Source organism: Strongylocentrotus purpuratus, unplaced genomic scaffold, assembly GCF_000002235.5.
Source record: "Strongylocentrotus purpuratus isolate Spur 01 unplaced genomic scaffold, Spur_5.0 spur5_scaffold_14, whole genome shotgun sequence".
In the NCBI taxonomy this organism is placed as follows: Eukaryota; Metazoa; Echinodermata; class Echinoidea; order Camarodonta; family Strongylocentrotidae; genus Strongylocentrotus; species Strongylocentrotus purpuratus.
Genome location: NW_022145599.1, coordinates 4,461,103 through 4,487,701, shown reverse-complemented (window position 1 = coordinate 4,487,701; position 26,599 = coordinate 4,461,103). Strand labels below are relative to the sequence as shown.

The following is a 26,599-nucleotide window of genomic DNA, read 5'->3' as shown; positions in this document are numbered from 1 at the left end:
CAGACATGCTTCAATTTCTTTCACTTCTTTTCTCAGAATGAAATAATTCAAACGGCTATATCATACTAAATTTGTTGTATTTTCTGTAATTGAAATATGTGTTCTCACACCTTTTTGTAACAATCATTTTCTAATAAACCTGATTTAAGAAGTGTTGACTCACTTCTTTTCTCAGAATGATTTACTTGGAATAATGTAAACCAATTTGTTGTATTTTCGCTTTCATCTAGACTTGAAGAAGTTGGAGCAGCTGCCAGCAAGGAGTACTCCCTTGAGAAGGCCATGGAGAAGATGAAGTTTGAATGGCAAGATATCGCATTTGAATTCTTACCATACAGAGACACTGTAAGTACAATGATGTGAAGTCTCATTCATACATATGACAAAAGTACAGTCTGGAGTGTCAAGTGTAACTTGAAAGCTGTTTCAATTTCATAACGCTTCACTTCTTTTCTTTGAATTGTTTTCTTTTGCTTTCATTCAGATCGTGACAGTGCATTAAAAAGGGCTTGGTATGGCATGTCTTGTGTTAATTGCATTTTTTTTTATTAAAGGCCCATTGTACTACTTGTAGCTACTTGCTCCCTCTATATAGAAAACAATGCCTAATCAGTGACCATTGGTCCCTCATGATCCTCTTTTTCTTATGTTAATTGAGAGCTGAGTTGATGAGATAGCCACCTGTCAGTGACCTTCCTGAGTGGTCTAATCCCTCCTAGCCAAACTAGTACGGATGGGCTTTAATAGAAAAGGGGAAAAGAGAGTTACAAGCCTTGATGGCTAATATCATTTTACGACTTAAAACCAAGTACTTGGAATGGTTATAGTATAGATATTCGAATCAAGATGAATGACATAGTTTGGTTTGAATGCTTATGATTCAAGCGAGGCTTGACAGCTAACAGTCACATGGTTCATATAGGCCCCAAAATTATAATTGTCAACCCCACTCCCCCAAATTTAATAGGGGGCTCATGCATACAAACTCTATGTATTTTAGACCAGATGCCCAGTGTATTAATTCACTGTGGAAACTTGGGCAGTGTTTCATAAAACCGTCATAAGTATAAGTTCACCAACATCCCATTGTGTGTTGTAATTAACACATATTCCAATGGGATGTCGGTAAACTTGTTATTAGGATGAGTTTGTGAAATGATGCTCTAATTCAATTAATCTAATTCAATTTAATGTATTGAATGCTAGTCTGAGAGAAACATGTATATGATTTCAGCCAGTGTTATGGCAGCAGCCATGAATGTATCCCAACCATTTTCTCTGATCTATGTTTTTTCTGATGCAGGGGGTATCCATCTTATCAAGTATTGATGACATCCAGCTTCTCCTTGATGATCATATTGTCAAGGTCCAGACCATGAGGGGATCTCCCTTTGTCAAACCATTCGAGAATGAAGTCAAGGTAAAACATCTTCTATCTTCCAATGTTCAGTAGACATTCTCTTTCTGTCTTCCTTTTTATCTTGCCTTCCTTTATACTCCTTTTCTATATTCATATTTCTTTCTCTCCACCTTCCCCCCATTTGTATTTTTTCTTCTTGTCCTTCCCTCATTTTTCTTTCTCTTTTCTTTCCCTCTTCTCTCTCTCTCTCTCTCTTTCTCCCTCTTTCTCTCTCTCTCTGCCTTCCTGCATTCCCTGCTTACCAGAGTATTTAATTTTTTTATTTACTGATATCCTGGATTTGTTTTTGAAAGATATTTGAAATACATTATAGGATCAGAGATGGTTTCATTTTGAAATTAATTTGATATGATTTTCTTTTCTCATAGGATGCTCAGTCTTCACTGGGTAGTAGTTAAATGTCTTTATACTGCTAGAAAACATTTTGACTTTATGTCAGATTTCATGTTTCCTACCTGTATCTCTAAAGAGAACTATCTTATGTAGCAATTACCATCAGACCCTTCTGTTTTCCCATGATGTCATTCATGTTGGACTGACCAGGGACCCGTTTCACAAAGCCTTTTTTCAATCACAAATGACAAAAATCAGTGACAAATCTGTTGACAACCAATCAGAAGCAAGGATTTCAGTAGCTTATAACAGTAGCTTGTAACTTGTTATTGATATCAAGTTTGATGAAACAGGGCCCTGATCCACTTGTGAGGTAATTATCCATTATGTGATTCTTTCTTTGTAGGAATGGGAAGAGAAGTTGGTGACCATGCAGGACATCCTTGATTCCTGGCTCAAGTGCCAAGCCACCTGGCTCTACCTAGAACCCATCTTCAGCTCCGAAGACATCATCGCCCAGATGCCTGAAGAGGGTCGCAAGTTTGGCATCGTCGATAGCTACTGGAGGGACATCATGACAGAAGCTGTAAGTCCTGGGGCTTAACACTTAAAAATAGATTTCTCCTCTTACATTGCTTTACTAATATCATCATCATCATCATCATCATCATCCTTTGATGATGATGATGTAATGTTTCTATGCAATGTTTGCATGCATGGACCAATAAATAATCTTGAATCTTAAATCTTGAATCTTGATTAGGCAACTAGATCGATACTGGCGTTTTATAATACCTGGATTGGATCATCATCATCATCTTTCCATATTTGCTACATCAAGTTAGATTTCATAAATGTTACTTACGTTGATTACAAAACAAGAACCATTCAAGAGCGAATAAGGGCTGAATTTGAATGGGATCCAATTTTCAGTTATGTATTAAAATGTGGAATAAAAGGATTTAGATAATGTATGGCCTGAAATATGTTGAGGAAATATAGTATAAGAAAGGTCAGAACTTTTAAATTGCATGTTTTTAGAAAAGGACGTTAGTTAATTCACACCCTTCTGCCATTGCAACAAGATATCTTTACTTTTCTCTTTTTTTCAGTTGATGTTTTAAGGCATGCTTTGATTGATTAATATTCTCTTTTTTTGTTTGTTGTGATGCATAGGTGAAAGACAACAAAGCCTTGGTGTGTACAGGTCAACCCAACATGTTGGGAAGACTACAGGAGTCTAACATTCTCCTGGAGGAGATTCAGAAGGGTCTCAATGACTACCTGGAGAAGAAACGACTCTACTTCCCAAGGTAGCTACAGCATTTGGTATTTTTCAGTATTTTTGTCGAATTCATGTATGTAGTCCTATCCGGTCATTTCCATTGCCAGAGTGTTATACAAGCTAGTGGTGGTTGTGGTCATTCCATACTTACATGATGCTGTAATTGTAAGGGATGCAACTCAGAGATTGTAGTCGTGGATACAAATGACACCACTGCATACAATACTTTGGACTTTTGCTGGATTTAAGGCTAGAGTACGTCTGATTTTCAGACAGTGTTTTGCATTGTGTAAAGTTGTACATGCCCGTTGCCCGTTGCTTGGTTCTAAAGATAGATATATACAGTAAAACCTGGTTTAGTGACCACCTGTCTACAAAGACCACATGTTTTGATTTCCGTTGAAAATGGTTTCTCATTGAAACATGTACTAAAGGAACCTGTCTACAAAGACCACCTGTCTTCAAAGACCAATTTTGTGGCTGCCTTGGGCGGTCGCTATAGACAGGTTTGACAGTATACGATATATTCAAACAGGTTGTTCTTCTTGTCCAACGATGAACTGCTTGAGATCTTGTCCGAGACCAAAGACCCTCTGCGTGTTCAGCCGCATCTCAAGAAGTGCTTTGAAGGTATCTCTACCTTGGAGTTCACTGAACAGCAGGAGATTGTAGGGATGATCAGCGCGGAGAAAGAAATGGTTCCTTTCTCGCAGAAAGTCTACCCAGCTAAGGCCAGGGTGAGTTCCAAAATTGTGTTTCATACAAAGAAGGAAGGAGGTGTATGGCTCAATTAATGGAGTGATGAAGTTGTGAATGAAGTGACTCTGTTTTGTGACCAAGTCAGGGTTCAGTGTACTTTCTTGGCTCTCAGGTAAACCAATTAATAAAATTAATTAAATGTCCAGTCATCATGTATGTATTCATACCATTCCATTCTATGTGAAGATGCACTTGTACAAATCAAGTATACTTCCTCATCCTTGACGATAGGTATATTAATTGTTTAATAAGTGTTTGAAGCATATTGTTTACTTTAGCCTTGGTATTGATTACACGTGTATGAGTTAGATCATACCTTTAACAAAATGATTTGTTGTTGTTCTATATTTGAGTTAATTTTTGCTCCCACGGTGATATCTGTCAAGGACTTGCTTGATTGTACTTTTATTTATTAGGAAACTTCACTCTTATAATAATAATAATGGGTTCTTGTTAGCGCTCATGTCTGTCAGACTTGACACTCCTGGCGCTCCTGATCATTACCCTGGCTTTAGCACGCCTGCCATTACGGCGCTCTAGCATTTCAAGGAATTAATTCCTGCCAGGTACCGATTTACATCACCTGGGTTGAGTGTGGCAAATGTAGATCAATGTCTTGCCAAAGGACATTTGTTCATGAATATTTTTTCTAAAGTTGAAAATAAGTCATTGTAATTATTTCTCCTTACAAAGGGTATGGTAGAGAAGTGGTTGTTACAGGTTGAAGAGACGATGATGTCCAGCGTCACCAAGGTATGCAAGGACGGCGTGGCAGCGTACGCCTCAAACCCAAGGAACAAGTGGGTCCTGGAATGGCCTGGTCAGGTGGTCATCTGTGTCTCTCAGACCTTCTGGACTGATGAGGTAGCCAAGGCTATCAAGGAACCAGGTGGACTCAAGGTTAGTGAGCAAAGAATTAGTGTAGAGAGGGGTAGCATACCTGCCAACTCTCCCAAATAATCCAGAATATCCTGTTTTTCTGGATTTTTAGGACCCCAATACAAAATCCGGGATTTTTTTATTTTTTTTTAATTTAAAAAAAAAAAAAAATTAATTTTTTTTTTTTGTGTGTGTGTGTGTTGCTTAAGCCAAATTAAAGGTAATACAAAGTTTTGGGCAAATTTGAAAATTGGGTGGATAGTGATTCTTTACAATTTTCATATATTTGGATGCCCCTGTGGATGTATTATAAGCACTAGAAAATTTAGCCCCTAAAACACTTCAGCTTTCGAGAAAAATTTAATATAAAAATTTACCGGTGCTCCCGGTAAATTTTGATAAATTCGAAATAGCGCCTACGGCCGCACAAAGGTAGCTGCGACCATGAAAATCTCAGAATGTGTAGTTGTGATATATATTTACCAAACGGGAATAATAGTCGGTCGATTTTAGTCAACAAACATTGTTCTTGACTTAACTAATATCTTGACCTTTAGAGGGAGCTATACAATATAAAGAGTTTATTATTTACAATTTCATAACTTTAGACTCGATTTCAACTGCGACAACGATCACTGAATATTGTAGGATCGCATATGCTTCCAATATTTTCATTTGAACCAAATTCATGACCCCATACCAAAACTTTGTATTACCTTTAAGCTTGTTTTATCATATGCTGCGATGTGAGAGTTCACGTATTGCATGTGTTGAAGGGCTGCATGATTGAGCAGTGAATTTGTATTCGCTCTTTTGCACAGATTTACCGCGTATTGCCAGTTACACTGCCGCTGCGTGTGCGAACGCCTGTTAAGGGTATTTTCGAAGACATACCGTGCTAGAAATTCTTAATTCTCATTTTCAAATGTTGGCAGGTATGGGGTAGAGGTAGAATGAAAGAAAGAAAGGAATGATGTTCTATACCAAACAGAGATGAGACCTTAACATCAGGGCCACATATAATGGATTTTTGCAATCAAATGTTTAATCATAAAAATAAATTGTATGTTCCATTGCTAAGCTTCATGTTACATGGTCCACTTCTTTAAAATATCACTCAAGTTTCTGAACAGGTAGAATAGGTAGACTTCTTTCATTTAAATATGAATGCTGAATTTCATTGTTTTGTCAGCATTATCTATCAGTCAGTTGAGTCTCTGGAAGAATCATTTCTTCACTGTTACACCAAATATTTAATTGTCTTCATCAGTATGATACCACATTGATTTTTTTCAGCATTCGTCATAAAAATGGTAATATCTTATGGATTTTATATGCTTGTTTTTACATTTTATTAGACTCCAAGGCCCGATTTCACAAAGGAGTTATGTCAACAAACCTAGGTTTATGTGCGTCATATGACGCGATTTCAGACCAAGGTTCAGACAAACCTTGGTCTGAAACGCGTCAAAACGCATCATATGATGCACATAAACCTAGGTTTGTAGACAAATCTCCTTTGTGAATTTGGGCCCTAAAGTTGCAAACCAATTGGCTCCAAATGCTTTTTTCTGTCACTCAATATTTTAGTGATTGAAGACTAAATGAATGAAAGTAAATTTTTTGTTATATCTGGTTTTGTTTGAACAGAAATACACAGAGCTGAGCAATGTGTATTTGAAGGAGATTGTAGATCTTGTGAGAGGCAAGTTAGAGAAGGGACACAGAACCACCCTAGGGGCTCTCACTGTCATTGATGTTCACGGTAAGTCAGATAATTGTCTGCAAGTTTTGGTTAATGATCTTATAACCTGTATAGTTGGTTTTTAATTCAATAATACAATCATATCTCTTTAGTTGTATGTCAGTGTATTCTTTCCACATATGACTTGCAGCAGAGTTTTATCAATGATTAAAGTTTTATATGATTATGTGATTTCCATTGCTCCAACATTCCTCTACCTAAAGCCTTGACAATGCCTTTGCCATTTGAAATGGTATGCTGCCTTAAAGAGAAACTCCAGTACTGGTAAAAAAAAGAAAATGAATTCTCACAGAATCAAACGAAACTTACACCGAATGTTCAAGATTACAAATAAATGTCATGTGCCAAACAATTTTGGAAGAAAATGTATACTGGCTGAGTAATGAGCATAGAAAGACAAGGAAATCAAGGTAGTACCAGCCCCGACAACATGCGTGTTGTCCCATATATAGCTTTCTGTGTACGGTGCGTGTTACTTTACCAAAACTCGGTCAAATTTATTATGATTTTGATGACTCTAGAACCTTGCAGTGCGCACCAATACTTACATTCTACATGATCAACTTTTTCTGATCCTTTCCACACCTTTTCTTTCACAATGCAATCGCATTACCAGTACTAAAGTTTAGCTTTAAGAAAGATGGTGATTTTTAAATTTTCATTAAAATCTTTGAAATCTCTTTGAATCCCATATAAAATGTATGTGTAACTAAATCAGCATTGGGCTCACTGTTCCCACGACCTTCCGGCTTGCAGATGGTATCTTGCACCCATTCAGTAGGAGTGTGACACTAAATGCATTCACTTTAAAGAATCATATAGCATTATGAAGTGCACTACCAAATTTTAATTTTCCCAATAGAGATATGACTTTGTGAATGAAAAAGAAATCATCACCAAAAGAAAACATGATGCAATGTGCGGTATGTTATTTACTAAATGATATCTCTTCTCCATCCCATCGTAGCCCGTGACTTGGTACAGAGCTTTGATGAGATGGGTGTACAGAGTGTGAATGACTTCAACTGGCTCAGTCAGCTGAGGTACTACTTCAACGGTGAAACCATCAACGTACAGATGATCACTACAGAATTACCCTATGGATACGAGTACCTGGGTAACTCAGGACGTCTGGTTATCACTCCGCTCACTGATCGGTGTTACAGGTTAGTACTAGCTGTCAGACTCGCTTTATGGGCCACCTGTATAGAAAGACTTTATGCCTTTAAATGAGCCCCTCAACAAAAGTTTTTGGAACTCAAGTTTGATTGATAATATCTCTCTTATGGCATAATCATCGCTATGTTAAGTACCATTAGAAAGTTTGTATAGAACCTGCACATTCAGACTACACGTAGATAAAGACCACTTTTCTTAACTCCATTGAACATTCTTTATACACAGATTTCACTGTACCAGTATTATCACCTCTTTGTATCCTCTTGTCCAGAAGTTTCTATGTAACTTGAGTTTGTGTTTTAGTAAGATCAGAGTTCAATCTCTCTTTGATACCGAACACTTGACAGAATAATTACTCTCGAATCATCTTCTCAATTATCTTTATAATCACCCCATTCAATGGTTCTATGCAGCGTATATTTGTGTCTCGCTTTCATTGTAAACATCAGTGCATAATGGCCTACTCATATTACTCTAGTGTTTATGTTTCGACTCATGTTTGGATAGACATGATATCAATGTGGTTTACGGAAATGTAATTTTAGATGATATTTACAAATACAGTGAAGGAATTTGTGAGACTGATTCAGTGACTCTGCAGAATAGAATACATTCTATGTCAATCAGCTGAACTGCTTTTGCACTTTGCGATATATTTAAGAGGTCAATATGTACAACAAAATGCCTTAGCGTTATCACACAAGATACCCTATCCCTCCCACACAACACTTATATGCTTTAATTGACATTTATTTGGCAAATGAAAGTTAGGTAGTGTTTCACTGGCTGTCTACAAGAAGGCCTATGTATTGTTAAAGCTTATCTGCACTAGGTTGTTCAGGAGGGATTAGACCTCTCTGCATGATGCAGTGACAGGTGGTTATCTCATCAAATCAGCTCTCAATAAATATTAGAAAAAGGGGACCATATGGGGGACCAATGGTTACCGATTAGGCATTGTCTGCTCTATAGAGGGCGCTAGTAGCTTAAGTAGTGCAGTGTGGCTTTAATGGCAGTTACAGCATTCTTGCAGGCGGCTGATGTTCTACGACATGCCTCGTTGAATTGCTCTGTGTTTGTTGTTGTTGACCAGGACCTTGATGGGTGCCCTGAAGCTGAATCTTGGAGGAGCCCCTGAGGGTCCAGCCGGTACGGGAAAGACAGAGACCAGTAAGGATTTGGCCAAAGCTGTCGCTAAACAGGTTAGTATGATACTTGTCAGGATAAATGTTACGTGAAACTCTGTGAAGTTCATGTGAACATATCATCAATATCGAATCCTCTGACACTTTTAAATCCCAAACGTTGAAATATATCAAAGAAAGATCAATTCAGTCCATGATCATGTGACCCTTGCCCATGTCTCCACATGGACTAATTAACAAGTCTGTTGACATGTTCCGTAGAAGAAGAAAAAGATTGGTCTGTAACATAGCGAAATATTGTTTTGTTCGTCTCTAAACCTAATGGTTTGAATGTATTCTCAGCTGATATCATTCTTCTGAATAAGTCTAACCTTTATTTGTCTTTCTCCTGATTTGAAATGAACCCATACATTTTTGTTATTTTGAGGCAGCATTTCAAACTTTATGAGAAACAAATGTGATTGTGCATGACTGCATCACAAATTTCATAAACATGAATAAAAGTTTGATACACACCCCTCCTCAGAGGTGCCAACCAGTACGATTTAATCGTTTTTAGTACGATAATAAGAGTGGAATATGATAATACGATATCACCTTTTAAAATACACTTTTTCAAACAAAAAAAAAACATAAATTTTTTTTAAACCCATAAAAACCCCGGAATCGCATAGAAACATGTACAAGTAAACCCCCTCAATCCCAACAAAAACTTTGATTTTTACAATTTTCTTTTAAAATTTTAATGAAAGAACAAACATTTTTATTGACTGTACGTAACAGTATCACATTTTTCTGAAATTTTACTTGCCCGGCCAACATGTACAATTGAATATGTTTTAAAAAACTAATTACAGCACAAATATGGTCTTTATGGTATGCATTTGCCTTGCGTTACGACATCAATAGGTTTTTAATAGGTGAAAGGAAGGCTGCTTGAAAAATACTAATTTTGATGGTAAAATACTAATTTTGGAGGTGCTGAGTATTAATTTTGGAGGTGCAGAGTACTAATTTGTACTTCCAAATGTTGGCAGCTCTGCCTCCTGGTACCAAGTAGGATTATTATTGCACTGTACATTGCACTGATAACAGCAGTATGACCTTAAAGTCAGATTGATCATTTCCAGAAGGGGAATAGAGACCATGTTTCATGATCTCTTGATATGCCTTTTACAAAAAATTATATATTGTGATTGTTTTCATCACTTTATTCTTGAAACCAGTGTGTGGTGTTCAACTGCTCGGATGGTCTGGACTACAAGGCCATGGGCAAGTTCTTCAAGGGTCTAGCCCAAGCCGGTGCCTGGGCTTGCTTTGATGAGTTCAATCGTATTGAGCTGGAGGTGTTGTCTGTGGTAGCTCAGCAGATCCAGAGCATCCAACGTGCCATCCAGACCTTCCAGAAGAAGTTCATGTTTGAGGGGACAGAGTTGACCCTTAACCCCACTTGTACTATGTTCATCACCATGAACCCTGGCTACGCTGGTCGGTCAGATCTTCCTGATAACTTGAAGGTAGGTCCTATTCTACAAGACCAACCAGATCAAAATAAACCAATATGGCTAATGAATCTAAAGTCATGAGATGAAAATAAACATTTTGACCAATATCCTGGTTGAACAATGATTTTATTTATGTACTTTGATTGTGTGGTTGGTTCATGTGGCATTCTCATTTTTTACTTGTAAAATATATATTTCTATCATTCTGCTAACACTTGTCAGCAAAATAATCCCTCTTGTATGAGAATCTCTAGTATATCTTGATGGTCCATCTACGTTTTCATATAGTATGTATTAAATAAGTGCTATTTCCTGTAGTGTAATATTTATGTTTTTTTAAATGCAATATAGGTTCTGTTCCGAACTGTTGCTATGATGGTGCCCGACTACGCCCTGATCGGCGAGATCTCTCTCTACTCCATGGGTTTTGTGGATGCTCGTAGCTTGGCAGGAAAGATCGTTGCCACCTATCGTCTATGCTCCGAGCTTCTCTCCTCGCAGCATCACTACGACTACGGGATGCGTGCGGTCAAGTCCGTACTGACCGCTGCAGGAAACCTGAAGCTCAAGTACTCTGATGAAGATGAGAGCGTGCTGGTCTTGAGGGCCATCAAGGATGTCAATCTACCAAAGTTCTTAGCACAGGTATGACCATCTCATTTCAGGGGGGCGTTTCACAAAACTTGTCATCAGTGACAAATGACAGTTTTTGTTATAATCTACTGAAATCCTTGCTTCTGATTGGTTATCAGCACATTTGACACTGATTTTGTCATTTGTCATTGAAAAAAGGCTTTGTGAAACGGGCCCCTGATTTTCAGTCCAATTCGGTTGATTTGATTTATCTTCAGTTTTATCAGAGTGCTAAGAATGCTTGTATATTATCAGATATCATGCAGAAGATGGTGTAAAGCCTAACAACAATTACAGTTCAGTACATTGCAATCCACAGAAGTTGAGTTTATACATTCTAGCTGTACACCTTCTTTTTCTTTTTTTTTTCCTTTTTTTTTTTTTTTTTTTGGGGGGGGGGGGGGTTAGTTGGTACACTTTAAAAAGATATTCTTGTGCCAATACTTTGTGGTAGTATAAATATGTGTACAGAATTACTATTAGTAACGGTCATCATGGTTTTATGCCTCCGCTACAAAGTAGCCGGAGGCATTATGTTTTCAGGTTGTCCGTCCGTCCGTACGTCCCGTTCTTGTGATCGCGTTATCTCAAGAACCGATTTATTGATTCCCGCCAAACTTAGGTCATGTATGTATCTCGCAGAGCCAATAAACTGAATAGATTTTGGGGTCACGAGATCCAAGGTCAAAGGTCACAGGGCTCATTATGTATGCAAAAATGGCTCGTGATCGCGTTATCTCTAGAACTGATTGATGGATTCCTGCCAAACCTAAATCATGTATGTATCTTACACAGCCAATGAACTGATTAGATTTGGGGTCACAAGGTCAAAGGTCACAGGGCTCTTTATGTATCCACAAATGGCTTGTGATCACATTACCATGAGAACCAATAGACAGATTACTATCAAACTCAAGTCATGTATGTATCTTGCAGAGCCAATAAACTGATTAGATTTTGAGGTCACCAGGTCGAAGGTCAAAGGTCACATGGCTCATTATGTATGCCTATGAATAGCTTGTGCATGCATTATCATTTAAACCAACAGATGGATTAAAATAAAACTTGAATTTTAAAACTTGAATTTTAAAAATTGTTTCTGTTTTGGTTTGTAAAATTGCTCTATGGTGGAGGCATCATTTTCGACTGCGCGCAGTCAAAGTTCCATCTAGTTTGTTATTCTATCAAATGGGAGTAATCATCACTTTTCTTTGTTTGATGTACAGGATGTGCCTCTGTTTGAAGGCATCATTGGTGATCTGTTCCCTGGAACTATCCTTCCAGAGCCTGACTATGTGGTCTTCTTAGAAGCACTCAAAGAGAACATCACCAAGCTCAAGCTACAGCCGGTACCATGGTTCATCACCAAGATCATTGAGGTACAGTAACAACACACCTACTTTATTCTTAGCTTCCATTTATTACCTTTAAAGGCATCATTTAACAATGCTAAATCTGAGATGCAAGGCCCTACGTGTTATCAGTGTCTGTGATATATGGTGTAATATTGAAGCCCTAACAAAAAATTGCACTTCAAAATAATGATCCAGAAGTGCCTCAAGAAAGTAAAAATCTTTGAGTGACCGGTGTTACCATACTCGTTTTTCCCAATAGACTATAGTTTTATGGAAACCGTTAGGCAAACATAAAATTTGGTTTCCATTTCCAATCATAACTATCTTGATAATCAGACGGGCGATCGGCTTGTAAATTTCATGGGGTTCCTGACTGACCTAAAGGTTTATAATTATCATTGCAGCATGTGCTAAATCAAGGATTTTTTTAATGGATCTAAGACAAAGTTACCGGATCCCTTTAATATGATGCAATAAACTGTGGCAATTTTGTTATATAATGAAGTAAATGGAATATGCTTCACCTCATATAACACAGAGCTCAGTGAATATGTGCAAGTCCTTTGTTGTGCATAGTTGCTGTTCATTTTACCCGTCATATCTTGCCATTTAAAGATAATTTTGAAAGAGAAATATACATCAAATTTTATTGCCTAGATCTCCATTGTTAATGGTGTTAAACCCAGAAACTGCTTCGGTTTCAGTAACTACTTTTATTCCTAACTTGAAAGTGAAATATAGAGAATGAAATATAGACAATAAAATATAGACAATAAAATATAGAGAATGAAATATAGACAATGAAATATAGACAATGAAATATAGACAATGAAATATAGACAATGAAATATAGACAATGAAATATAGAGAATGAAATATCGGGAATGAAATCATTGTTTGTGAGCTTGACCAATTCCATTGTCCGACATTGTTTATTCATAAGCTACCTAGAAAATGTTGGGATTATTATCATAATTACTTTTTTTAGCTCTTTGAAATATTCAAACTATGCTATCTTTTGTAAGATGTCCTTTTGATAATGTTTTGTATCTCTGTATAGGTGTATGAGATGATGTTGGTTCGTCACGGCTTCATGATCGTGGGTGACCCTATGGGGGGTAAGTCCAGCGCCTACCGGGTGTTGGCAGGTTCCTTGGGGGACCTCCACGCTGCCAATCTAATGGATGAATTCAAGGTTCTCATGACCATCATCAACCCTAAGAGTATCACCATGGGGCAGCTCTATGGTGCTTTTGATCCAGTGTCTCATGAATGGACAGACGGTAGGACCTTTGGTTATTTTAATGTATCAGGCCTCAATCATACCTGCCAACCCTTCCGAATAATCCGGAATATTAAGATTTTCTGGGTTTTTAGGACCTACAAATTCAGAATATTCTTATTTTTCACAATTTCTTTTTTGTTGTTTTTGTTTTGTTGTTGCTTAGACCTTCTATAAAGTTCTAAGCCAATTAAGCTTGTTTTATCATGTGCCGCGATTTGAGGGTTCATGTATTGCGTGCGTTGAATGGCCGCATGTTCGAGCAGCGGATTTGTTTTTCCTTTTTTTGTACAGATTTACCGGCGTATTGCCCGTTACACTGCCGCTGCATGTGCGAATGCCTGTTTCTTATTTTCAAAAGTTAACAGTTATGCTCAATGGATGAAGCATTTTAAATAATTGATACTTTCATACTCAAATTCATTTAATTCACATCTCTTATTAAAAATACAATGTTTACAGAACTAAACAATTTAAGAACAACATTGTACAGAAAATAGACACATGATGCAAAGGAGAAAAGATGCTTACACTGATGAAGTGGATGTTAGTGAGTAGTATGATGATGATGATGATGAAGATGGTGAAGAAAGGATAAATGAAACATTGATATACTTTTTTTATTCATGAAGTTATTTTGTATGATTGTGAGGATCAATGTTATGTTTGTATTGTCGCATACTTTATTTATCGAATATAACCACAGAAACCTTGTTGAAAACATTTTTTTTTAATCATGCCTAGGCTATTGCCTGAATACTTGGTGCAATGAAATTGAGTAAATTATGGGGTTGGTAACAGGTATGTAGACTATGACTGTGTATATCTAGGTCTTACATTGAGTCATCTACATTGTATGTTCCCATGTGTGTGTAGGTGTTCTGGCCAACTCCTTCAGAGAGCAGGCAGCATCCACCACAGAAGATAGGAAGTGGCTTGTCTTTGATGGTCCTGTAGACGCTGTTTGGATTGAAAACATGAACACCGTACTGGATGATAACAAAAAGGTATGAACTTGTCTTCTGTATTAAAGTTGATTGTCTGGCTCAGAAATAACTCTTCAGAAATTAGAGGAGTCATGCAGAGGGCTCATATGGATCGATTTTGTTTGCCTCTGTTGAATTAAAACCAAGCATTGCAGTGACGGTAGTATTAGTTTTGGTTATAGATAAGCTATTGAACACTTTATATCTCATAATTTGTTTTCCAGGAAATTGTACTGTGGTTCTCTATTTGTTCAATTCTTTTTATTATGGAATGGAATAGTGAGTATTTGGTTATATATCAAATGTACATCAGTACAACATTTGCTCACTGAATTAAGTGAATTTTTGTTTCTATTTCACTTCTATATGCGGGTTAAGAAAACACTTGTAGACAGATTATCTGCTGACAATATTAACTCTGTAAAACTTATTTCCCTTCTGGATGTTAGCAGACAATGTGTTTTGTATTAAGGCATTGGCAATGCATAAGGATCAAACCACAGCACCAGTAGTTGTTCATATATCAATAATGTTTGGCATTTATATAGCGCCGTCTATCTAGAAATTCTATTCCGAGACGCACTTATTATTACCCCGGCTTTAGCCTATTATAGCTGCCATTTATACAGCGCTCCAGTATTTCAAGGAATTCATTCCTGCCAGGTACCCATTTACATCACCTGGGTCGAGTGTGGCAAATGAAGATTAATGCCTTGCCAAAGGGCATTAGTACCGTGTCGGGATCGAAGCACGACCTTTGAATTCCAAGTCAAGTGCTTAAACCACTGGACTACAACACTTCTACATATCTTTATAACCCCTCCTCTAAATGTTGTATTAATTCTTTGTATCCATCCCAGCTGTGCCTGATGAGTGGTGAGATCGTTCAGATGAGCAACAAGCAGAACCTCATCTTTGAGGCTGAGGACCTGGAGCAGGCGTCTCCAGCCACGGTGTCCCGCTGCGGTATGATCTTCATGGAGCCTCATCAGCTGGGCTGGAAACCTCTCAAGGCCTCGTACATGGATGAGCTACCGGCCTGCCTGACGGAGGAACACAGGGAGCTTGTCAATGATCTCTTTGAATGGCTCATTGATCCATGCTTAGGTAAGAGCGTCTTGCTGGTGGTGTCTGCACTGTCCCAAAAGGCCTGCATTTATCAGACCAAAGTTGCAAAATAACCAGCTATTTTCCTGAAGCTCCAAATTGCGTCTTCACCAGACCGATACGCTAATCACAAACTAGATGAAGATGGGCGCATATTTGCCTGCTATTTAGGAAATAGCGGGTTATTTTGGAAACAAGAGCAAAATTTCAAGTGATAAAGATGGAACTTAAAATATGTAATTGTATAAACAACATATATTATCCATTGTTATGTGTGGGAGATGTCTTCCTTTTAAAAAAATGCCATTATACCCCCTCCTCCCCCCCCCCCCCCCCCCCCCCCCCCCCCCCCCCCCTGTAAAAGAAAATTCTTTTATTTTGTGAAACTTGTCAAGTTCATCTACCACCTCTGGGATGTCCTTAATGAGGCTTTTCACCCTTCATGTAGCAATTAATAAAATACTTACTAGGAATGAAAGCACCTTTTGTTAAAGCCCAGAATATCTCCAGATTTCAATGTCTAGTAGCTACATTATGTTCTTATAATCTGTTTGAATTGGCAAAATGTTTATGAAATTTTAAATTGCAAGTGCAGTTGTGCATCTAATAGATGTATATATCTATAGTATAATACAGAATGATAGAATATTTGGGTTTCGATTCAGAGTATTTCAAATATTGAAATGTGTTTATCTTTTCCACTTTAGAATTCTTGCGTCATGAGTGCAAGCTGTTTGTGGAAACATCGCCGATCCATCTTGCATTCTCTCTGATGAGACTCTTTACATGTCTCTTAGATGAGATAGCTGCTTCTGGCTCAGAAGGTTCAGAAATGAGTAGTCAACAGGTAGGTCTATCTTTCAGAGTATTTCAGTTCCTATCACCCATCTAACTTATTTTATTGGGTGTATCTCTGTGTTTATCACCCATCCATTTTGTATTCTCTCTGTTGAGACCCTATATGTCTGTTAGATGAGATACATGGGGAGTGTTTCACAAAGACTAAGATCAACTTTTAGTTGGAGTTAACTATGGCAGGCCCTTCATGCCACAGTTTTCTCTCACCGTTTACTGACATTGGTTTCTCAAGGGACGTACAAATCATGGTCACAAATCTACAGAATTCACATTTTTTGATAGTTCATTATTGAAGGAAAAAATATTATCTAAAGATCATAACAGTGAGAGCAAACAATGGCATGAACTGCCTGCCATAGTTAAGTCCAACTTCAAGCCAATCTTAGTCTTTGTGAAACACTCCCCTGGTCACTCTTCTTCCTTCATCGGTTACTTGATAGAAAGTCTACTTGATCACTACTTACAAGATGGGCTGTTTCATTGGGTTCTTGTCTATGATTAACTCTCAGGGTTTAAAATGTTTACATCATTCAAGCTTGAGACCTTGGGTATTGAAAGTACTAATTACAAATAGAGATAAACTAATTAATCTGGATTGTTTATTTGTTTAATCTCTTTCAGATCACTCTGTGGCTTCAGGGTCTGTTCCTGTTCTGCGTGGTGTGGAGCATCGGTGGGACCATGAAGGGAGACAGCAGGAAGAAGTTTGATCAGTTCTTCCGTCTCCTCATCAGCGGAACGCACCCGGATCATCCAAAACCAAAGAGTATCAAGATCACCAAGGTAGGTGAAGAGAGAGAGAGATGGAGAGGGATTTGATGAGTCAGAGAGATAGTGAAAGAGAGGAGAAAGAGAGAGAGAGAGAGAGAGAGTTAGAGAGAGAGAGAGATAGTTAAAGAGAGAGAGATAGAGAGAGAGGGAGAGAGAGGGAGGGGGTGAGGGATGAGGCAGTTATAATAATGATAGAAATGAATACAAGTAACATTTGTGTTCTTGGACAAAAGAGATGAAAGCAATATCAGCCTCAGTTGGATTGATATAAACAATGCAACAAAGTTGGCAGTGTGAAATAAAAATGAAAAGGAGGTTATAGCAAAAGTTGAGAGTCATACAATGGACACATAGAGGATGTGAATACGAAAGTAATCTTAATTATTTGTTTTCATAGATTCACTATGACTCTATGTATGTGATATTTCCATTTCATGTACAGTCTTTAGGGACCACCTGTCTACAAAGACCACATGTTTTGTTTCCCTTAACAAATAGTTTTTCATTAACACATGTAAGGAACCTGCACATAAAGACCATCTGCCTATAAAGACCACTTTTCTTGTCTACCTTGGGCAGTCTTTATAGAGTCTGATGGATTTCACTGTATATATATATTTGTCTGTTTTGTTTAACTTTTCAGAGCAATTCGTTCCCCGAGAGAGGGTTGATATATGACTACTACTTCCATAAGGCTGCCAGCGGTCAATGGAATGATTGGATGACATACCTAGACAAGTCCAAAATTGATATTCCAGCCGGAGCTAAGGTAAGTTGGACAGTGTTACACCAGCTGGGCCCTTTTTCTAAAAAATTATCATCAGTAACAAATTACAATAACTGTTTTAGCTACTGAAATGATTGCATTTAATTGGCAAAGAGCAAAAGTTGTCCCAGAATCTAGTATTTACTATAGAGTATCTTTTAGAATTTCTCAATTTGAACTTCATTTTCCGAAAGAGCATAATCTTTTTTTTCCACATTTCCAAAACCAATTGAATTTTGTTAGGTATTGGCTGAGATATGACCATCTCAATGGAAATATTTCAATAGGGAATCACTGTTATTTTACTGTGGTTCATTTTTTGTTTTGTGTAGGTGAGTGATTTGATCATCCAAACCAACGAGACGGTTCGTCAGATCTTCTTCATGGACGCCTATATCTCTCATGAGGTACCGCTTCTCTTTGTGGGTCCTACCGGTACGGGAAAATCAGCCATCGCCAATGATCAACTCATTGGCATGCCAAAGGATAGGTAAGAACCTGAGTTATGGCTCGTTAATGATACCCAGGGAAACCCCATCAGCATCCGCTGTTCTTCCTGAGGGATCTGCAGTTATTATTAATTAAGCAATTGCCAGGTACCCAGGGTAAAACAAACCATCCCACCAGACCATCGAACCTTCTGGCTCCAAAAAGGCGATGGGAGAGAATTTATAATACAGTTTAAATTGATCCATTCGATTGTTATTTTGAATGGTAAGATAGAATGCAGATTATAAGAGAGTTTTATTTCTTGTCTATAAGTTCCCAGATAACTTAAGTTTTTTAATCTATCTGAGAAAGTGTCAATAGGGAAGAATTTATTAACGAATAACCCTTGATTTGGATTTAGTGCTTCTAATTGATTCTGATTGAAAGATTTGACTTTTTCTTTTCTTCAGGTATGTTGCCAATACCATCAACTTCTCAGCCAGAACCTCAGCAAACCAGACACAAGACATCATCATGTCCAAACTTGACAGGTAAGAAAGACATTTCAAAATCTCCTCATGTTAAGACTATCTCAATATCATGTAATTATGTTGCGATAATTTCTTTCAGGATTGTGCACGTTTGATTTTTCACCTGTTTTCGAAAGCTATTAAGCAGTTGATCGACCACAGAACTCTTGCCGTTCTAAAAGGCAAATTAAAACGCATGGTACATTTATTTCTTGGCTAAATGGTATGTATGTGAAGGCATTATTATGTACATGTATTAAGAGGACCATTTGTTTTTCATTGTGAGCATGTTAAATACCATAAAGTCAGATTTAATTTGCAATGAGATGTTTGATATCATCTAAACAGCAGTTAACCAGCTGGCTCAGCCTATTTGGGACTCTCTTTTAGTGACTGCTCTTGTGATCAACAGTGAACAATTATCTATTGATACTCGGAAGTGGCTATTGTTCGCAATTGCAAAATGTTTCCAAAAATATCTCAGTAAATTGATGTTGTTTTTTTTTGTTTCTTGACAGGCGTCGCAAAGGAGTATACGGTCCACCCATGGGTAAGAAGTGTGTTGTGTTTGTAGATGATCTTAACATGCCAGCTAAAGAGATCTACGGAGCTCAGCCACCCATTGAATTACTCAGACAGTGGATCGATCACAAGCATTGGTATGACAAGAAGGATACGTCCAAGCTGGAGATCGTTGATGCAGTGAGTATACTCATTCAAATCGCATTAAAATCTGTATAGTACATAGCGCAGGCTCTTCTAATATAGAGGCATATTTATAAGAAAGTTACCGTGAATATGGAGAACCCACTTCATTTGACATAGAGAATGTACAGTCGTAGCGACCAGTTGTATTGAAAGACCTAATTTTTTGTTTTCCTTGATAATAGTTTCTTATTGAAACCTGTACTAATGGAACCTGTACTTAAAGACCACCTTCCTACAAATACCACTTTTCTTGTCTCCTCTGAGTGGTCTTTGTATACAGGTATCACTGTATATGGTGTGGTGCACCTCTAAATCTGTAACAGTTAAACAGAAAGAGGTTTCAGGATTATAGTGATAAACTTTTTTTTTTTTTCATAGGAAGTCTTATAATAATTGTGGAATAATTCAGGATTGATGATTGGAAGTGTCAGCTGAAAGAACTTGTTTCTGTGAAATAAATTTATGGTTAATTATAGAATATATTTCGTAAATTTGTGTATTGACAATTTATAATGTAAGCCTTCATGGTAATTTGCACATCATTATCTTATTTCTTTGTAAGAATTACATGGTGTAACCCTGAAAGCTTTACCTACAATTCTGTATCCACCATGACAATTATCACTGATACTTCAGTCAGAGATCAAACTTGTTTTTGTGAAACCAAAATAACAGTTATATAAGATAATTTTCTATTGAGAAGCCCCTCAGAATTTGAACAAAATCCATTCAACCTGTCTTTCAGCTTCTCCTCTCTGCAATGGGACCCCCTGGGGGAGGTAGGAATCACATCACCGGTCGCTTCACAAGACATTATAACATCATCTCCATCGACTCGTTTGACGATGAGACTATGGTCAAGATCTTCACATCTATCGGTGACTGGCATTTCGCTCAAGGCTTCGATGGCGCTTTCGCCCGACTTGGAAAGGTGAATGTTTGTTTCTTCGTTTATTTCTATTTTCCGGTTTAAAAAACAGATATACAGTGAAATACATAAAAATAGAGACATTGTGATCTTACACAAAAGAGATATAGATATAATATCTAATCAAGTATGCCATAATAAATTCATAATTAAGTTAGGTAATGTGAAATTGAGAATAAAGGAGAAACTTATAAAGGCCACAGGGGCCTGGTCAAGTAGGTTGTCTACATACAAAAAATACTCTCTTTACAGGTTAAATGTACATCATTGTTTTCATTTCATTGTACATAATTTCATACTAATAGGTGACAGAGGAAAATATCAAGCCCTCAGGCATAATAGTTTCTTCTATTTTTTCCAAGAAGTACCTGGCATGAAACATTAATATGAAATACATTATTTGTGGGATATTGATGATGTGAGGCATGCACCATGAGGATGCAGAATACCTTATTAAAGACGATCATATAATTGTGGTTGTAAGCATTACTTGTGTGATGTGACACTAACAAAAGACCACAATGAAAGGTTTTACCTTTTCTATAAGTCAAGTATTTCATTGATTCAATTTTAGCATTCTGAATAAGTCGTGCATAATGTTGATGTTAGGGTCAGATACAAAAATCAAAACATTGTTCTCTCCTGAAAGACAATAAAATGATAAACCGGCTAGTATCATCCTAATAAATAACACCCAAGAACGAATCATATTCAAATCTTGATCTATGTTCCCAACAGATCATGGTTCAAGCCACTCTGGGTGTGTACAAAGAAGCCATCACAAACTTCCTACCGACACCTTCCAAGTCTCACTATGTGTTCAACCTTCGTGACTTTGCCCGTGTGATCCGTGGAGTGCTTCTCGTTCCATCGACAGTCATGAAGGAGGATGACAAGGACAAGCTCATTCGGCTTTGGATTCATGAGATCTATCGAGTCTTCTATGACAGATTGATTGATGACAAAGACAGGTTAATATTGCATACCTAAATAGTTGTGATTTTTGTTCTTGTATACATGCATAAAAACAATGTGTTTATAATAATAACAATATTCCGCTTTTATATAGCGCCCAATACATTGATACAACTATGTGCCTAAGCGCTTTACAGATATTTATTATTACCCCAGTCATCGGATTCAGGCTTACCCACACACAATGTATGCATATTCTCCACTCCTTGGGGAGCATTCCAGCTGATCTATGATGTGTTTATCTATGATATTATATACACAGAGCTTAGCGGGTACAGGGATTGTTAAGAGATATTGTCATTGCAGTATTTCATAATAATACTTTCAAAAATAGGTTTAAATATTTCTTTTTGAGGTCAAATATGTATATGTAATTCTGGGGTAATATCTAGCTTCGGAATATAAGTACTTTAACATTAAGCGAATGTGCCAAATCTGTATTATGAATCCTTATTATTTCATGTAGTATTACATTCAGGTGACATCATTAAGTAGCCAACAAAGACATTTTATTGTACATGATGAAGGGCAGTATCAAGATTAGCTCTAAATTGAAGATATAAGAATGACTTGTACATATATGTATTATATATATTAACCCAATGACTACTGAATTATCTAATTTCCATATGCTTAACACAGGGATTACTCGGTTCCAGTGAGCAAATGGGTTAATTGAACATTTGTTATTTCTTTTCATGAACAGAATCACATTCTTTGAGATTGTGAAAGAAACCACACAGTCTATGTTTAAGCAGAGCATGGATAAAGTCTTGAGTCATCTCACTCCATCTGGAAAACTCATCGATGATAATATCAGGTAAGATATCCTAAGCTAGAAAAAGAGACTGAATATCCGTCATCGTTTTTTCTGTCTATCCAGCGCTTTATCACATGATATTCATAAAAACATGTTGCTGTACACAATGTTTATGAGCAAGAAGCTGGTTGCCAGGGTCGTCCTGTAAAATACCAATAGATACTGTAATATATGCTGCAGAATCTGGAATATGATTGCATAATTAGCATTCATCTTTCATATAGACACAGTGATCATGATAGCTGTGGTGTACTTTGTGTAGATTTTCCCTTCATTACTGAATGTTTCATTTGAAATGATTTTGTATTCACATTTTCATTGAAAACGATTGTTTGCATTCACACTCTCTCTAGATCTTTGTTCTTTGGAGACTTTGGCAACCCTGACTCTGACGATAAAACGTACAATGAGATCACTAACATCAAAGAGCTGACAGGGACCATGGAGTTTTACCTGAGCGAGTTCAACCAGATCAGTAAGGCACCCATGTCACTTGTCATGTTCAAGTTTGCTATCGAGCACATCTCTAGGGTCAGTCGTGTTCTCAAACAAGACAATGGACATGCTCTCCTAATCGGTAAGTCTTCAACTCAATTGGATAAGTTTGAGTTCTAAGATCGTCTGTGGAACCTGCAGTTATTTTGGTCTTATTTCCACGATATTGTACGACATAGGGAAATGTCGAAAGGAAAGTCATCAAAGTATTTATCAGCTGTACAAGTAAATGGGTATATGATAGAATTTTAAGTATGTTGTCGCTCAGGTGTAACTGGGAAAACAGTATTGAAGCCCCAGGAGTATCAAATTGTTGCAGACATGCGTGCAATACTCAAAACCACTCTCATTTTTATTATTCTAGTCAGGTCAACCTTAAAAAGTTGTATAGAATGAAAAGAAGAAACGAGATTTGAATAATTTTACCAATTACTGCTGGGAAATTTTATACTTGAATTTATTGATAAACATCACTATGATATATAAACACTGTTAATTAATCAAGCACTAATTCTAGGATTCTATTGTAGTAATTAATTCTTTTAATTGATTAATCCTTAATTAGAGCATAAAATGAATAATTTTTGTTCCTTCCTTCATTCAGGTATCGGTGGCAGTGGACGTCAGAGTGCCACCAAGCTGGCTACGTCTATGGCAGATTTTGAGCTCTTTCAGATTGAAATTACCAAGAATTACACACATAATGAATGGAGAGAAGACTTAAAAAAGGTATTCTATATTTGCCACTCTCCGCCCAGGTGTAGTAAATCGGTACCCGGTAGGAAGAAATTCCTTGACGGCTTTGGTGCCTTATCATGGTAGCTCGGCTAAAGCCGGGTAATATGTAATATGATTGCATAGAAAAGTATTAGTATTGATGAGGCTACCTTGGGAAAACAAGACGTATTATTATTATTATTATTATCATTGTTATTATTTTCATCTCATTAGCACCGAATAGCTGACATGTAGAATCTTTTTGTTGACTATAAAGTATTCACAGAGCTCTTCTTAAAAGAACATTTTGAGTTTTTGCTGGAAGAGATAATGAGTAAAGTTTATACTAAATGTACAAACATAGAAACAGGGCCCTTTTTCATTAAGCTTTTTATTAATAGCAATATCAATAAGTGTCACATTTTCATTAAAAATTTGCTTACAGCCAATTACATGCAACTACTTCATTAGCTTATAACAGTTGTTGTAACTTGTTATTGATAAAAGTTGTATCAAATGGGGTCCTGTTCTGCAAAGTGATGTAAAATACAGTGTGGCTATTTTCAATTTCGTTTGATTGAATTCTAAACTCTCTGTAACATCATGATATTACAAACAAAAGTCAAACTACAATCATGGAATCATGATTGAAATGCAAAATACAATGTCTTTGTTGAGATAGATACATAGGATAACTACAAAAATCATATGAATTTGGACGGAGGATATATCAAATTTTTTTTGGAAGGGATATGAAGTTTCTAATTCTTCTCCCATTTGTTTGTATTATTCTTACTCTATCATACTAACATACTTCTCTGTTTCTGGACACAGCTTCTGTTGAAGACCGGTGCAGAGGGCAAACAGACTACGTTCCTGTTCAGTGACAACCAGATCAAAGACGAGTCGTTTGTTGAAGACATCAACATGATCCTGAACACCGGGGATGTCCCTAATCTCTACCCTGCCGATGAAAAAGCTGAAATTATTGAGAAGATGCAGGCAGTGGCTAGAACTGAGGTAAGATGTAGCACCTTTAAATGGTTCTCAAGGTATCTCAGGCTAGGGCCTGTAGAATCTTTTTTTACATACAAACTCAAATCATTTTTAAGTGGTTGATATATATATCCGCAGAATAGCCTTGGATTACCTTATAAATGTGTCTATACAGTCAAGATTGAATGAAACATACCGGTATTGCAAGGCAGAAACTATCATTACAGACATTGTGAGTTTATTTAATTTTCTAATTTTCATGGTCATTATTTGGAATTTAAAATACATGAACAAATTTGTATAACCTCTCGTTCTTGGTGATGAACTTAAAAGAGGATTTAAAATTTTAATGGAATTATATATATTTAGAAATTGAAGGAGAAAAACTGGCTTATTATTAAAGATAGTTTTTTTTTTTTTTTTTTTTTTTTTTGGTAATTGGTACTTCCATGAAGATTCTCAACCTCATAAAAGATGAATTATGCCTGATTTTATTTCACTAAAATGTTCATATGGCAAATCCATATCACTTAAGTTGATTGACTTTTTTTGTTTCATTTATCGTGCATTTCCTAATTGCTTTCTTGTTTACCATTACAGGGTAAAAAGATAGAAGCTACACCTCTTGCCATGTATAACTACTTTATTGAGAGAGTACGTAAACATCTTCACGTGGTCCTGGCCATGAGTCCGATAGGAGATGCCTTCAGGAATAGACTGAGGATGTTCCCTTCTCTCATCAACTGCTGTACTATTGACTGGTTCCAGGTAGGCTTGAGTTCAAGGAAGAAAATGGTGCCACTCTATTTAGAAAGATTCTATTGTTATAGCATGAAAGCAAGAACCTCTAACCCATAGTAGTCAGTAGACATTCTATCAAGAATTGTTCATTGATGAGCTGTCATTTTTAATGTGGTTCTTAATGGTACATGCAATGTGAAATGACATTGAAACATTGTTTTATACATGCACAATTCAGCCTTTGGCTGCGTAGTATTGTTCAAATAAAACCATCATTGCATGGAATAGACCTGTTTAAATTTTATTTCAATTTATGCATGTTCCACTTCCAAACCCCTAGTTACCAGTCATTTTATTCACCAGCTATGAATCATGGCATCTCTGTGAATGAAATAGTCTTTGCTCAATTAGTTGTTGCTATGTCAGACAGGACCCTGGCAATCTTTTTAGTTTGCTTTAAAGCTATAAAGCAGGTCTATTATATTGAATTGATCATTTTGAATTTACAAGAGACTTGAAAATAGTCTGAATCACCTGTAGAGAAGGTCATAGTAATTTTGTGTATCTAATTCTTGCTTACTGCTAGGCGTGGCCAGAAGATGCCTTGGAGATGGTCGCTGAGAAGTTCTTTGAAGACATGGACCTTGATGATCATGTCCGCAAGGAATCTGTCGCCATGTGCAAACACTTCCATGAGAGCGTGCGCATGATGTCTGAAGAGTAAGTGTTTGAGTATGTAAAGTGACAGGAGTCTTAATCATTATTCCTTAACAATGTTCTGTCTGATGGCAACCTGTGAATAAAATCATTTTCTTCTTGGAGGATCATATGAAAGTACAGTCAAACCTGCTTTAGTGACCACCTGTCTACAAAGACCACATTTGTTGTTTCCCTTGAAAATGGTTTCGCATTGAATCATGTACTAAAGGAACCTGTCTACGAAGGCCTCTTTTTGTGTTTCCTTGGGTGGTCGCTATAGACAAGTTTGACTGTATGATTATAAAGTTATATTATATATTGGTGAAAATCTAAATTCATTGATTGCATGTGCTGAGAGTTGGAACTTGAGGAAGTGTTGATTGAAACGTTATTTAAAATTTGTATGAGTAGGGTAAATGTGCTTGTAACCTCTGAAAGACATGGTGCAACATTTAAATTTTTGAAGCCACAGCAAGAATATGCAATATTTTGTAGGTGCGTACAGTAAATTGCTTTAGGTATATATCTGCATA

The 26,599-nt window shown here is 36.9% G+C and overlaps 1 protein-coding gene across 2 annotated transcripts in view; it reads left to right on the top strand.

The window, feature by feature from the left end:
- Positions 1 to 26,599, top strand: part of LOC583552 (dynein heavy chain 3, axonemal) — a 70,361-nt gene that overhangs the window by 24,534 nt on the left and 19,228 nt on the right. For both annotated transcript variants that reach the window (XM_030984008.1, XM_030984009.1), the window contains 29 exons: positions 231 to 345; positions 1,304 to 1,420; positions 2,160 to 2,339; positions 2,930 to 3,066; positions 3,574 to 3,775; positions 4,491 to 4,697; positions 6,327 to 6,441; positions 7,409 to 7,607; positions 8,714 to 8,822; positions 9,992 to 10,282; positions 10,622 to 10,915; positions 12,130 to 12,282; positions 13,319 to 13,541; positions 14,417 to 14,547; positions 15,387 to 15,633; positions 16,341 to 16,480; positions 17,113 to 17,274; positions 17,906 to 18,031; positions 18,361 to 18,518; positions 18,928 to 19,008; positions 19,506 to 19,689; positions 20,441 to 20,626; positions 21,362 to 21,594; positions 22,305 to 22,418; positions 22,772 to 22,995; positions 23,518 to 23,642; positions 24,465 to 24,650; positions 25,227 to 25,394; positions 25,954 to 26,087. In XM_030984008.1, coding sequence (XP_030839868.1) covers positions 231 to 345; positions 1,304 to 1,420; positions 2,160 to 2,339; positions 2,930 to 3,066; positions 3,574 to 3,775; positions 4,491 to 4,697; positions 6,327 to 6,441; positions 7,409 to 7,607; positions 8,714 to 8,822; positions 9,992 to 10,282; positions 10,622 to 10,915; positions 12,130 to 12,282; positions 13,319 to 13,541; positions 14,417 to 14,547; positions 15,387 to 15,633; positions 16,341 to 16,480; positions 17,113 to 17,274; positions 17,906 to 18,031; positions 18,361 to 18,518; positions 18,928 to 19,008; positions 19,506 to 19,689; positions 20,441 to 20,626; positions 21,362 to 21,594; positions 22,305 to 22,418; positions 22,772 to 22,995; positions 23,518 to 23,642; positions 24,465 to 24,650; positions 25,227 to 25,394; positions 25,954 to 26,087 — 4,941 coding nt within the window. The remainder of the gene's footprint in view (positions 1 to 230; positions 346 to 1,303; positions 1,421 to 2,159; positions 2,340 to 2,929; positions 3,067 to 3,573; positions 3,776 to 4,490; positions 4,698 to 6,326; positions 6,442 to 7,408; positions 7,608 to 8,713; positions 8,823 to 9,991; positions 10,283 to 10,621; positions 10,916 to 12,129; positions 12,283 to 13,318; positions 13,542 to 14,416; positions 14,548 to 15,386; positions 15,634 to 16,340; positions 16,481 to 17,112; positions 17,275 to 17,905; positions 18,032 to 18,360; positions 18,519 to 18,927; positions 19,009 to 19,505; positions 19,690 to 20,440; positions 20,627 to 21,361; positions 21,595 to 22,304; positions 22,419 to 22,771; positions 22,996 to 23,517; positions 23,643 to 24,464; positions 24,651 to 25,226; positions 25,395 to 25,953; positions 26,088 to 26,599) is intronic.